The 14,714-nt window shown below is 32.0% G+C and overlaps 3 protein-coding genes across 3 annotated transcripts in view; 2 read left to right on the top strand and 1 right to left on the bottom strand.

The window, feature by feature from the left end:
* robo1 (roundabout 1) overlaps window positions 1–4,285 on the bottom strand; it is a 476,471-nt gene extending 472,186 nt beyond the window's left edge. The window contains exon 1 of the mRNA XM_064359787.1: window positions 3,934–4,285. Coding sequence (XP_064215857.1) covers window positions 3,934–3,940 — 7 coding nt within the window. The 5' untranslated portion in view covers window positions 3,941–4,285. The remainder of the gene's footprint in view (window positions 1–3,933) is intronic.
* The window catches only part of LOC656001 (uncharacterized protein), a 73,790-nt gene extending 62,141 nt beyond the window's left edge, over window positions 1–11,649 (top strand). The window contains exon 3 of the mRNA XM_962558.5: window positions 7,046–11,649. Within this exon, the coding sequence (XP_967651.3) occupies window positions 7,046–7,370 (325 nt within the window). The 3' untranslated portion in view covers window positions 7,371–11,649. The remainder of the gene's footprint in view (window positions 1–7,045) is intronic.
* A 1,629-nt stretch (window positions 11,650–13,278) lies between these two features.
* mRpS35 (mitochondrial ribosomal protein S35) lies at window positions 13,279–14,677 on the top strand. The gene is made up of 4 exons (XM_962634.4): window positions 13,279–13,541; window positions 13,589–14,208; window positions 14,258–14,423; window positions 14,534–14,677. The coding sequence occupies exons 1-4, from the start codon at window positions 13,442–13,444 to the stop codon at window positions 14,608–14,610; spliced, it is 963 nt and encodes a 320-aa protein (XP_967727.1). The 5' UTR covers window positions 13,279–13,441; the 3' UTR covers window positions 14,611–14,677.
* Window positions 14,678–14,714: the final 37 nt, after the last annotated feature.

The raw sequence follows: 14,714 nt of genomic DNA, 5'->3' as shown, positions 1-14,714 counted from the left end.
ATTTCATAAGTGACTTGATGAACAACCATTTTTGCACACATTGTAGATCGTAAAAAACATAGCTTTCAGTGGACAGGACATGCTTCATTTTGCAAAAATGATCATAAATTATTGATTCACAACACTTTGCACTTAATTTGCGCGAATTTAAATAAGACGTCTTCACCCTTAACTATTACTAAAAAAACGTGAGCGCCACCTAGCAGTCGCTCCTCCACAACGCGAAAAATTTTGAAAACACTTACAGCATTTCTAGGATTTTTCAAGTTTATTACAATTATTATTATGATATCCCACTTCAGTTTATAGTCGAATTCTGCTACAACGCTACATTTTTTTGAGTAAAATGAAACACAAATTGAGGGTTTCTGGTGGGTTTTCTTGGCTCAAGATTTGTGGCCGGGATTTAATTTAACATAGAATTCTTTTCTTACAAAGAAACTCTTAATTTGTATTTTACTTCACTTAAAGAAATTCAAATGCGGTGGTGCAAAATTATACTATAAACTGAAGTGGGATATAAGTAAAAATAATACAAAAAAGTTATTTAGGTCTATCTTTTTTGATGTGTGCTTCATTGGTTGCCTCAATTAATTTGTTGTGAATTTTAAGGATTGTTCAAAGCAATTTCGTATCATCGAATAAAAAACTCAGCAGTGTAACAATGTCATTGTATTTCAAATAAGACAAATTCTCGAAAAATTAAGTTAGAAACCCGTTTCGTCTTATTGCACCGTTTATCCCGTCATCAAGAAAATTGCTTTTTACCTTTCCATCTAATTAAATAGAGTGGCGCACAACCGGAGATTTCATCCGAAAATGGCTCGAGGTTGTTCGCCCTTTGTCAACACTATCATTGTTGCTTCACCTCGTTACAAACGAAATTTTTCGACAAATTTCTAATCTTATTATTTATACATTCCTAGCTCGTCTTTGATCTCCGATGTTAAAGACACGACTCTAATCCCAAAGACCTCGTTTTTTTTTTCGTGAAAATTAGTCGAAGTTTGCTCGTAATTATGGTCTCACAAACCAAACACGAGAAAGTTTGTCAATTTCGAACCGCAACTCCGTTGTTATTAATTAACATGGAGCATAATCCGGCTGATTCTGCGTTTATGAGGGTGATGGGTTAGGGGATATAAAGGTTTTTATGTACGCATGACCCTTCAAGTAATGGGATTCGGTTTGTTATGGACGAGTTTGTTAATTTAGGACGTGTTCCTGTGTTCAGCCTCGAGAACTGAGCGATTGAAAATGATCACTTTTTAGCCCTAGTTATCAAGTGAGCTCGAGATAATCCTCTTATTGTGCACTTGAGTTAACAATCACATGGATTCTCCTTCATTGCCCCCAATATCTTTGTTAATTGTCCAATCAGATAAGCCTTTCAATCGAAATGATAGAGAAAAGCATGAACTTTTTATATGTGACTGTGAAGTATAATAAAAACGTTTAGTCTAAGAATTTTTTGTTTCAACCTCCAAAAAGAGTTGAAAAAAAAACGAAAACAAAGTGTTTTTTGAAGCTTATACAAAATTGGTAAGAGCAAGAAAAAAATGTTTTAAATAAAAATTGTAAAACGTAACAATTACATAAATGTTTTTTTATATTATTCAAATTAACAGTTTATCGCGATTAAAATGTAAAAAGATCAAAAACACTTGATTGTCATTTAGAGTTGTCAACTGAATTCGAATCTAATCGTCATTTTTGGATTAGAATTCTTCTTCAGTATGAAAAAGACCTTTTAGCAAAAAATTTACAAAAATCTAAAATTGCACAAATTTTTTCATCTGGATAATGCTACAAATTTCATTATTTTTACACAGTGTTAAGTTTTGAAAATGAGAAACCGAATAAATTACATTTTCTTGAAACGTTCTTGAATCGAAATGATATTAGCTGTTTCAAAACTATAAAAAGACCGCATTTTACGAAATTATTTGTTTAAATAAGATTGATAAAATTGTAAAATAGTTATTAATGGCCTCTCATTGAAAGTATAAGATACATTACCTATAATTTTTTGAAGTACATGATTTTTAACAGCTAATTTTGAGAGAAAATGCGACGTTGGCGTTTTTATAGTTTTGAAACAACCAGTTTGAAGCTAATACTACAAATAAGTTTTTGATGAAAGAATCATTTCGATGCCTATAACACCCACCAAGTTATTGCAATTTACAAATACTCTAAAATGTGCTCGAGGTAAAATCGCAGCGTATTTCCTCTGAAGTGTGGTCGCCGCCTTTGCAAACATTTAACGCGTTAAAAACGGCAAACGATCAAAAAATCAGTTAATTTCACGTCAAAGAATATATTACAATGCATTAAGATTTCATAATCTAGTTCTATTTCGGCACTTTTTGATTTTTTAAATAAGTACAATTATTAGCATTAGCAAATGAATGATAAGAAAGTACAATGTGTTTTTAAATTATTCTTATCTACTTTTGGTTCACTTTGATAAAAACCATTGTGGTGCAAATAACTAACCTGTTACCATGACAACTTATGTAAAAGTTACTGCCAAGAGTACGCTATTTGCACCACAATGGTTTTTATGAAAGTGAACTGAATATAGTTAACTTTGAAATTGGTTTACATGTAAAAAAAATGTGATGCTCTGTATAATTGAATTCTCTCTCAATAACTGTCAAAACTGTCAGTTGTGAAATTTACAAATTGCGAATTAATAAATTCTAAAAATTTAAAATTTCGTTAAAACGCAACTAGATTGTTACACTGTGTAAGAAAACACTTTTATTGTCAGCTTATTTCTGATTTGGAAACTTAATAAATGGAGAATGTCAATATTCGGTGTCTAAATGCCTGTCATTAATTATATAAAGCGGCATTTCTGATTTTACATTGAAAAATCACAAACGACTATATGAAAATCATTTAAAAACACATTGTATATATAATAAAACGTTAATAAATTTTCAGTTTTTTTTTATTTATTAAAAAATATATTAACTTTCATTTTTTGCAATTACATAGATATGGACAAGGATGACTATTGTAAAAGACAAAACAGTTTGCTTCGGTTAAATTTGGCATTTTAGAAATAAGGTTGGATGTCCCAGTTTTTATGTTTCTTATGCTTTACAATTTTTATTTAAATCTTTTTTTTAGTTTTTACCAATTTTAAATTACCTTTGAAAAACATTTAATTTTTATTTTTACAACCTCTTCGCGCTAGATGAAACACATAATTCTTTGACTAAACGTTTTTATACCGAGTGTCCTAGCGAATTGCAAAAGTCAGTTTTTGATCTTTAAGTGTTAGAAAGTTATTTTTTAAAGCTGTAGATACTAACTCCCTGCATATCTAAAATAATTTTTAAGTATACAGGGTGTTTTAGCTACAGTACAAACTTGTTTTTAACACCGTATACAGGATGTATCAGAAATACGTGGATGTAGCTTTAGACACTGCTGTTTTCAAGGGAATTTGTTGTTAGTCAAATTTGCTTAGTTTTTGAAAAAATTTAATTTTTTTAACGGAAACTGTTTAAAAAAATACACAAAAACCAAGAAACTAATCAAAGAAGAACTTCCGCCACGTTAAAGAATGTTGAAATTTTAAGGATACAATTTTTTTACCTCATTGCAATCAAGAAGATAAAAAATGAAGATGTGTTTGTTGCAAATTGAATAACTTAAAAATTTTAAATCGAAGACTCTGTTTTTTTATTTCCGCTTCTAGAAGTCCTTTAAATTATTGTCTTTCTAAAAGGTCTAAAAGACAGCATGTGTTTACTGTTTGCTAATGTTTCGCATGTTTCAAGTGAGGCAAAATGACCTTCAGGTATCCCAATTACGACGCCTATAGCATGCAGGCAACTATCAGCACAGGTACATACGAAGCGATATCAGTACCCACAAAAAAAACGAAAGGAAACTTGAATTTGAGATTGGACTTACCTAACATTAAAAAAAGGTGCCGTAACTATTGCGCAGTTCGGGAAATTCGGCGTTTGACCACATTTTTGCACCAAGCACTCGCACTAAATTACACGTCGGAATAAATCTTGCAGTTACAACGTTCGCATTATTTTTATCACGTAGATATGCAGTTCTTGTCGTCTTCTCTTAAATTAGAGGGCCAAAAGTACCGTGAAACAGCAGATGGAAACGTTCGCGAATTAAAGACAACCAATTAAAATATCATTGCGTCTAGCGATTCCACGGGTGCTGAGCATGGGGGTGTTAACAGCATTTGTAAAATTGAACCATTTTTACGACACAAAAGCACGGTACCAAAAGTTCACACCCAACCCCGAAAAGACACACTGATACACTGAGCTTATCTACCTACTCGTACTGGTAAGTGGCTATAAAAAAGGGTAGATATTTCATAACAAAACGTCTTTTTTGCAAAGATTTTTTTGTCGAGATTCACCTTGTTTGTTTCCAGGATTTTATCTCAGTGGCGTGCCATAGAATTTTGACTAAATTTCAAACACTTTTAATTCACTATTAACATTGAGATTGAAATTTTCCAATATAGCTTTCTAACCCTTTTATTTGAGTTATACCTTTTAATAATATCTGTAGTGAATTCAGTTTTTTCCTGTATTTAACTTTAGGCATTAAAAAATTATTCACTATTTTTTAGTACTCAAAAAGTTAAATTTTCAGCTGGTAATAACTTTAATATTATGTTTAATGTTATGAATAACTAAAATTTTAATATTTATGGCGAGTATCTAAATTGCCGTGAAATTCCCGTGAAATTCCCGTGAGCTCGTGAATCCTTTGCAATAAGTGAATATTTTTTTGCATTTGATTGCCCAAGGTTTGAAGAGTCTCCTTAAATCTTCAGGATTGTCAATTGTCAAATTGCAAGGCTACTATGATTTTTTGAAAATGTTGATTAAAAGATGATTATAAAACAGTTTTTTCAAATGAAATGACCCTGCTTTTTTAATGGTGATCAAAAAAACATCAATTTTTATGCAGACTTTTATTAACATCTTCTGTATTTATCTCTTATATTTTTTAAATAATTGCAAAAAATTGAATTTTATCTCATTATTTTCATTTTTAATCAAATAAACTTTCCAAAAAATACGATAAAACTGTGCTATTAATTAAAAGAAATGTCCAATTTGTTCATCATTTTCATTCAGGAGTTACTTTACTTAATTCCCCAAGTTATAATAAACCATTTTTAAATATTATTGTTTTACTCCTTATTCCACAATGAACCAGATAAAAACTGAATAAAATATTGAAGTTTGCAAATTGTTGACCATTTTGCAACGTCTACTGGATTAACTATGAAAATTACAAAATAAAATCGGTTTTTTTGTGATTTTTTTCAAAAACTGTAAGAGATAGGTATAGGATGTATTGATAAAAGTCAGCGTAAGTATTGATCTTCTTTCGACTGCCGTTAATCAAAAAGCGCCGTTCCATTTGAAAAAAAAAGTTATAGAAGTTTTTTGATAACCATTTTGAAAAAATCGTACTAGCCATGAATTTTGACAATTGACAATTAGAAAATTCTAGAAGACTTTTTGAACTTTCGGTTATAAAGTGCAAAAAAAAGGCTGTGATATCATATACAGTGTACTCAAAAACTGGCGCACCAACTCAATGGTGTGTGGTAAAGAACTGGTTTTTATAAAGGTAGAAATAGTAAAAAAATTCTTTGTATTAAAGTTATTGATAAATAACGGATTTTGGATAAATGATATGTGTCTAACAATCATGATCGCAATAGAATTTGAACAACAATAAAAATAAATTATTTTTGAAACGGTTTCCTAGGAAATAATTCCCAGTGTTGGCACATCTACACATTGTGATTTTTTGGATGAATTTTAATTTTTTTGAATTAAAAGACTGCTAAAATCTGATAGTAAATTTAAAAATAATTATTCATCGGTTTGTTACGGAATGATTACCTGGTATGAAACATAAAAACATAAGAAAATAATGAAAATAAAGAAGCTAACACAATAAGTTTGTAGTTCCAGATTTTTCAAAATATGACTTTAGGAATTTTTTTAACATTTTTCCCGTAATCTGCACTTGCTTCTCAATAACGTACCACTGAGTTGGTGCACCAGTTTTTGAGCACCCTGTATAAATTCTTAAAAATAAAAATTTCAACAAAAAATTGATATATGTCAAAAACTATGACAGATAACTATCAACAACTTGGGTAAATTTTACTCAGCTTGAGAAAGTGAATTCAAATATGAAATAAAGATGTGTAGTTACTATTTAAAATCTCAAACTTGTCGTCAATTTTTTGTAGTTCCGGAAACTGAAACATTTTGAAAACAATTTATTTGAACTCAGAATGGTCGATTTGGATCGTATACAAAATTTTGAGCTATATAGCTATATAGCTATATTCATAAAGTTAAAAAATTTCTAATGTAGACCCTAAAAAAGTCACCCTGTATACAGTGTACTAAAATTAACTTTTGAAGTCAATCTTTTTAGTTATTGACTTTAGGCATTTGAAACTTTATGTTTTCAGATACACAGTTTAATAATCTTTGAGAAGAATAAACAAAAAATAAGGTGTTCCATTTAACTTTTTCAAGTTATTCAACTTTTAACAAATTTCTTAATTTTTCTACGTTTCTAATTGCAATACTAAACAATTCGTACAAATTTAAGTTTGAACTTTTCTCTTTAAAGCGATAAAATTTCAACTTGTTTAGAATTCACAGTTAAAACCATAAATTTGTATTGTAGCTCTTTCTGAAACATTATATATAAAATAATATATGCAAGGGGTTATTATCTACAACTGAGATAAAAAAATATTTTTCAATTATCTAAAGAACAGTAATGAACTTATCCATATTGACTTATACCAAAAATGCACGCTTATCCCTAATACTTTGATTGAAAGGCTTATTGAACTGCTCTATTAGCCCTGGTTATCATCAAGTGGACCCGAGATAATCTCCTTGAGAAGTTTGCTAATAACCGCGTATAACTGGAATCTCCTCCATTGCCTCCAATATCTTTGTTAAGACAGTTAAGTTGTAGTCAATTTTCACTGTTTCAGAGTGAAAGTGCTAGAGTGTTCGGCAAAGGACGACATCAACATCAAGGAAATATTCCGTTCGTTTCTGACGCTCTCGAGGATATTTCCTCGAGATACCGAAGATTCCAGCGGCTTGAAACGCCGATCCAGCGCGTACGTTTCAGCGAGCAAAGGGGCCAGAAGGGCGGCCAGTCCAGCCCCCGAAAAGGACAAACAGGGCGGCTCATCGGAGGCCAGAGAGACGGCCAAACCCAGGTCGAGGTCCCTCATACGGAGGGCCAGCAGGAAGACTAAACAGCAGATCAGGGACGCGCATAACGGCGTCGAGGAGTGCACCGTCTCGTAAAGACTTTTGTGGAGAAAGCTCGAGATGGTTTGCAACCGCACAATGTAACGAATTTTACTCTAAGTGTATCCTGTATCAAGGTTTAGCATTACAAGCCGTCCCAACTGAAAAATCCTCCTCAGTGTAGTGTGTCTTGTTCAAAGTGTTTATTTACATCGGGTCTACATGCATGACTGTTTCAGTTGGCAATACTGAAGTGGCGAAACTGCCAAATATCTCACCAGTGTTGCTTGCTAACTCAAACAATCGTTCGCAACTCTCGTACTCCCGATATATCAACAAAAAATAGTCGGAGATACAGCGTGTGCCAGCATTATTGACCTTCAATATCACAAAATCAATAACCAAGGTTCACAATTTTTTGGACACACTTTGTAAATGTGCGTAATCATACTCATACACGGTGACTTTTTAAAACGAGCCAAATAAAATGTAAGTTTGAAAATCCCGAAGGACTAGAGATCCATTTTTATAGACAAAGGGACACGTTTTGGTGGACTTTTCAAAACTGTAACACCCTCTTTGAAATTTAAACAACCCTCTGCATATTTAAGTGATTTGTCCCCACTTATGATACAGACTGATCCAGAAATACTGAGTCTGTTGGCAACACATTTGAAAGTATTTGTGCTCGTAATTTGCAACACTGTAACCGAATTCGATTTCTCTTGACAATTATTTGACGTACAACCCCACAAGAATGTTAAATTGTTGTTAACTGGAAGAGTACCCCATTGGTATCCTTAAAAATTTAAGTCCAGTGTTGCCAACAGACTCAGTATTTCTGGATCAGTCTGTAGCTCAAATGAAAGTTAAAAATTCTCTAATCAATATATCAGGAGTTGTGTAACTGTTGATAAGCTTTACAAAAGACGCTAAAATTAACAATTTTAGCTGAATGAAAAATATTGATAATGAATGATAATATTGATAATGATAATTTTTTTAGTTGGGAATAATTCTTACAGAAAAAGAACTAGTTTATTTTGTTTATATTATGGAATTTATTAATTTGTTTCCTACAGGGTGATTCAAAAGTCTTGGACTTTTTCTTGAGTAGTGAAAAAGAATATCAAATGGAGTTAAAAGTTCCTAGGGCATAAAATTGTTTGAGCTTTTTTTCACCAGATGTAGCTCGCCAGAGTTAGATTTGTAGTTTTTGGAATTGTAGATCAAATTTTGTTGTTTATTTGTTTTTATTTGCGAAAACGTCACATCTTATAACACTAAAGATAGATTTCTGTTTAAAAAAATCACTAATTATAATACAGGCTGATTCAAAAGTGACGGACAAACTCTCATATAGTGATAAAAGACGTTCAGTTAAGCACAAAAATGAAGTCAGATTTTTTCATGCAACTTAATTTTGCTAATTTTTTTAAGTTCTTTTCTTTTTTTTGTTTCCTCTAGTGTCGAATTTAATGTATCGGCAAATTTTAAAAATTTTTAATTGTTTTATACAGCATAAGACATTAAATGTTGAGGTATTTGTTCAATGTTGTAAGAGCTGTCTTTTCCCGCAAGCTAAAGTCAAAAAATATGATCTGAATTTAACTGTGAAGAGCTATATCTCGTGAAAAAAGGCTCAAACAAGTTTTTGACATAAGAACTAGTAATTCACAAGTCTTTTGTCAGCACCCGAGAGACTGTCCGATACATCTGAATTACCCTGTATATAAATTAAATACAACATCATTGGAAACAAAAGAACAACAATTAAAACGGTTGCTAAGGAAAACAAATGCCAAAATATATTAAAAATTAATCTAACTTTAGTTATACTTCAACACTATCAAAATTTCCTGTATAAAGTAGTTTTGACAACATCCTTACTGCGAAACGTCAGATTATTACTTTTAACAGATGATTTAACAATTCAATTGAGTGCCCGATTTATAGTCGGTAAATAAATGACTATTTTAAGCTTTGTTGGTCGTTCCTCATCACCATATGATATTAAACAATTTCTTTATCAACTTTCTTGAGTAGATAAAATAGCACTTTAACCGCAAGGGTATATTTTTAAATTTATTTTAGTCAATTAAATTATCAAATTCCAACATATTAATTTATTTGCAGAGTTAAAAATTAAAAAAAATATTGTATTATACACGACGATAAAGATTGTTTATCTACTCGTGAAAAAGTCCACTCGTGACTTCATCACACTTGAACTTAACCTTTTCACTCGTAAATAAAACCATCTCTTTATCGTCTTGTAGAATAAATAACTAGTATACCATGTGATCATGTGAATTTATAATTAGAGTTGATTTTATCAACTTCTTAATTCGGATAAAATCGTGATAATTAATCAAGCTTAAGTGTCTAATAATAAGGTTTCGAACGGTAACAATTAATTAGATTTTTTTTTCTCAGTTTGCACTTGTTTATCATTTATCAATCACAAAGACAGAAAACCGCCTACTCTGATTACAAATTCAAATGATGGCATGGTATTTCCTACTGTAGAAATTAATAAAAAATTTATTTTAAATTTTACCTTGTTCCTTTTTTTTCACTTTTTAGACACCTAACTAAAGTTTTCAAATTCCTAAAAAAATCTGGTTTTTACTTATTATTTTCCACTGAGTCAGTTACTTGACGCTTTAATTAGTTCTACAGTGAAGCCTCAATTATCCGGCCTCTTCATAGCCAAAGTCAACTTCCAGTCAAAACTTTTATAAATACATAGAAAATAAGCATTTTAGATGAAATTTTTAAATTTTCAACCTTATTTAGAGAAATTCATAAATTCGACTTCTATCAAATTTCCGAAGGAAAATATAGAGACGTACGTAAATAACGTGGATTTCTAGATCTTATTTTGCAATTTTTGGCTTTCTATTTTCGAAGAAATTTTACAAATTTTGCTTCATTTCCACTAGTTTTTCGAAATCAAACGCCCAGAATTCATCAAAATCTTTTTTTTTTTTGAGATTATTAAAACTCTATTTTTTGATTGAATGGAAAAATTTGAATTAGATACTTAATTTATTTTACCATGTGTAAAGAAAAAGAAAAACTGGAATAAAAAAAGATCAGAGTTTGCGCAATTTTAATAAAAACCAATTGAAACAAAAAATAGACACAGCTAAATTTGTTATAAAAACACGTCGGCCATTTCATATTTTAAAGAAGAACTTTGGATTACAAAGAGGTAAGTGCTAAAAATGTTAAAAAAAATTGAGTGCTCGTTTTAAAAATAACACCCTATACATAAAATTCCATTTCCCCCTATTTGTGACCACTTTCTGAAGTAAATATTTTGATTTGTCGTTCTCCACGTGCAAGAACATTGCGGGTACCAATGTACATATATAATCGTAGTTGTTATGTCATTTTGTACTGAGCCACCATCACACGAAAGTGTTATAATATAACCCATCCAGTTTCATATCGATGGTCGACAAGGTATACAACTGTAGCACCCTAGAATAGGTAAGTGTGGTGTGATTTGAGTTGTTTGGTTTGATAGTTTTCGGACAAAACCGTTATGCCCACCAATGCATTAGTGAATTTCTGTAAATAGTTAAACTAATTGAACTTCTGCGTATTGTGATACAGTAATTGAGGCTATAATCGCCGAACTGTAAGCATGTAACCAGTCAGAAGTTTTGTTTTTGTGTATATGTTCCTAAAGAAATCAAAAAATTACTCAAATGTCAGGGCACAGCAGACTTTTTGCTTCAAAAACTCGCCCGTGATTGAAGGGATCATCAACACGATTTTAAATTTTTTATGATTATATACCGGCGCTTGTAAATAAAATTGCATTGTATTTTAATTAAGTAGAGCTTAGAATATGTGGAAAGACTGTCGCATCTATGGTATTTTATGTCTTGTGCTCATTTCACTGCTTGTACTAGTTGAGTGTCTTTAAAACCAAATTATGTCCGTCATATACGCACTTTTATCACTATTGCACAATAGCTGTTACGAAATGTTTATCAAATATTGGATTTTTATTGTTAATCTTTATTCATTCAAGGCTCTGGCGTGTTGTCCACTATACTGACCACGGAGTCTGTTACTTTATCAAATGCCAATACAAATGTTGTTAAGTATAACAAAATGACGCTTATATTATAAAAAGTTTGTAATGTATATAAGCAGGGTCTAGCAAGTTGACTGAGTGACGTAACACGTTGAGTTTATAGTATTGTTGTTAAATCTAAAGTATTGTTGTGTAATTTTGTATTATTGTGTTTACGCTAATTGGAATGTTTTTTAAAAATTACATGGAAAGACGCTGAGTGATAATATATCATTAACCAAATGAAGCGTTCTTTATTACCACCCACAAATTACCTTCAAATAAAGATTCCTGCATTATAACGGCTCTAATGCCACCTATCACTAACTTGAAGTGCTTTAGACCGGATTAGAGTTAAATTTTAATTTGCAACAAATAATAATTAACAACATTGTCTAGTCTTCTTTTAAACTTAAACAAGCAATAGTTATTTATAGAGCTAACTGTAATAACATGCGATCACTTGAATTTGAAATAATAAGAAGAAGCGCTATTTTTTTCTATGTGATTGATAAACCAGTGCAAACTGAAGAAAAAAATTTAGAAAAAATGTATTCTAAATAAAAATAGTTCTAAATACAGAACTGATATTGATGCGTTTTCTGAGTTCGTTATATCCGAGGTTCACTATAAGCATACTTAAATTAAAAAATGTCTGTTTAACAATTATTTTTACGTATAAAATAAAACAAAATAAATAAGTATCTATCTATTGTACTGGCTGTTTCAAACTATAAAAACGCCAACGTCCCATTTTACCAAATTATTTCTTTAAATAAGATTGATAAAATTATGAAATAGTTATTAATGATTAGATCTCTCAATGAAAGTATAAATTACAATAACTATTATTTTTTTAAAGTTTCATAAATAATTTAAAACTGCTAATTTTGAGAGACAATGCGACGATAGCGTTTTTATAGTTTTGAAACAGCTAACAGACAGTAAAAAATTAAATTCTTCAGAAATATGTATTCTTCAGTAATATGTGTAATGTGTGAATTATGTAGTTGTGCAAATATTGTTAAAGGGTCATAATAGAGCCCAAAAGTGAAAATAGTAAAAAATAATTCAACTTACTTTATCCAAATATTTATAGTTTCTAGATATACTAGTGAGTTTTGGTCGGCGAATAAATTTGGCACCATCAAAAATTTCAAATAAATTTAATTTCTATGCTTAATTTTTCAAAATCTATGACACATAGTTAAAATTAGCAGAAACAACCACAGAAAAACAAGTCCTGTTATAAAAAATATAAAAATGTAAAAATTTTATATGATTTTTTTTGGTTGAGATACTAACGAATTTCATTTCCTCAAATCACGGCCTATTCACAATGTAAACTTTAGAAAAAAGTCCTCAAAAGACGCAAACCTCGTTGATATTTACATTACTATCAAGTTCACACTGTAATTAGATTTAAAAACATACGTTTTCATCGGTTAAAATGTATTCCAAAATTTAAAATTTATAATATTAAAAAAATGTATTTCTTTAAATTCGGTGAAAAGTTTGTTGTAAACAAAAAATTGCATCACCATTTAAGTTAAATCTAATTCATTTTACTCGAAAGTTTCTTATAAGCGAGTTTGCTGTAACCGGTAAACCATTACACTGAAAGATTTTTAGTGCTAGAAAAATGTTACGTTAGAATCGGAAGTTCGTTATAAGTTATAAGCGAGTTCGTTAACCGGAGTCCACTGTAGTTCATTACATTCGAAAGTTCGTTATAAAAAGTTCCAGCCTCTACTGTAATCTAAAATTTTTATGGTAGGCAACCAGTATTACTGAAATTTACATTTTGCGCACTTTTCGGCCGTCTTGTAGACGTTTTCAATAATAACATGAGGTCTGAAAGAAACACGTTACAAGTTATTTCGTTTATCCGTTCACCGTTCACATTCCGAACAGATCAGAAAAAAATAACAATTTTTCAAAAACTTATTTTCAAGCAGGTGGCACGATTGTTTGTGCTGTTTGTTGACATTTAACCTTGCATGGACTAGTTTTTCTATGAGTTTTTCCCCTCAAAATGTTGTCTTTCTCACGAAAAATCGACAAAACCGCCTTCAGAGCCCTCGAAAAGCACCTCATACTCGCATACTCCACCTCCAGCGAACCCCAACGTGAAGGTAACTTGCTGTCATTTTCTAGGTTATGTTCTAACCCCAAATTCCAGAGGAATTTCGCGTCCTCAACCTCAAACATGTCAAAGGCCAAACTGTTCAACGTCGCTCGGTCCGAAAAGCCGAAATACAGCCCCCTCGAACCACCCAAATGCCCGTGGATCAAGACTGGGGCAACGTGTGGCCGGGCCCCCGGTCTTTCCACCCAGCCACTGTTCCTCTGCCCATCAGACAGGGTTACACGCCGACGGGCGTAGCCCCCGGTAAATACGCCAACGCGGAGTTGATGAAAATCCCGAATTTCCTCCACTTGACGCCCCCCGTGATCAAAAGACAGTGCGAGGCTTTGAAGAAGTTTTGCACTCCCTGGCCCAAAGCCCTCGACAGTGACGAGAAGTGCGAGAGGTTTTTCCCCTTGGAGGTGGCCTCGAGTGACTATTGTCACTCCTCGCCCACAATCAGGGACCCCTTGGCTAGAATTGTGAGTGTTAAGTTCAAATTGGGGGTCTTGGGGCTTGAAGGCCGGGCCAAAGACAAGTTTTTGAGGCTTGTGGGGGAGCGGTACGACGAGCAAACTGACATTGTGACTATTGTAACAGACAGGTGCCCCCTCAAGAAGCAGAATTACGATTACGCGATGTATCTAATCACAGCGCTTTATCACGAATCTTTGGTAATTATTTTTGGTGTTGCGAAGGGGTTATTGTGGGGTTGTTTCACAGAATGTTGAGCCGTGGGAAGAACTGAAAAGTGAGGCCGATATGGAGGTCTACATTTGGGAAAATAATGCCTCAAAAACAAGCATTGAAGCATTGTTTGGGAAGGAAGCCAAGGAAATTGAAAATGTCGAACAATATTCACAAGCGGTGGTCCGATATATGAACGAAGGTAGGTTTTAGTCTCGAATAAATTTCTGATCAAAGTGATCTGTGACTGAAAGTTGGCAACATCAGTCATTTATTTGTCGTTGGCTACTTGATAAAAAAAAATAATTTCAGGGGAAAACCAATACACTGTAGAGCAATACGGGGACGCTGTCAGGAAAATTCTAAACTTGCCTCCAGTCCCTAGATAATTAATTTTAGTATATTGTAGGTGTAAAAAATAAAATGCGTATCGAAAATACATTTTTGACCTCCTAACCTGTAAACATCAAATTACCATTCCTTTTGTTTATAG

Source organism: Tribolium castaneum, chromosome 1, assembly GCF_031307605.1.
Source record: "Tribolium castaneum strain GA2 chromosome 1, icTriCast1.1, whole genome shotgun sequence".
Classification (NCBI taxonomy): Eukaryota; Metazoa; Arthropoda; class Insecta; order Coleoptera; family Tenebrionidae; genus Tribolium; species Tribolium castaneum.
The sequence above is the reverse complement of the archived record's forward strand: the minus strand, read 5'-3'. Positions and strand labels throughout refer to the sequence as shown.

Coding starts and splice junctions, on each gene's coding strand:
- mRpS35 (XM_962634.4), top strand. CDS start 13,442: ATGTTGTCTTTCTCACGAAAAATCGACAAAACCGCCTTCAGAGCCCTC. Junction 13,542..13,588: donor CAGCGAACCCCAACGTGAAG/GTAACTTGCTGT, acceptor CCCAAATTCCAG/AGGAATTTCGCGTCCTCAAC. Junction 14,209..14,257: donor CGCTTTATCACGAATCTTTG/GTAATTATTTTT, acceptor GTTGTTTCACAG/AATGTTGAGCCGTGGGAAGA.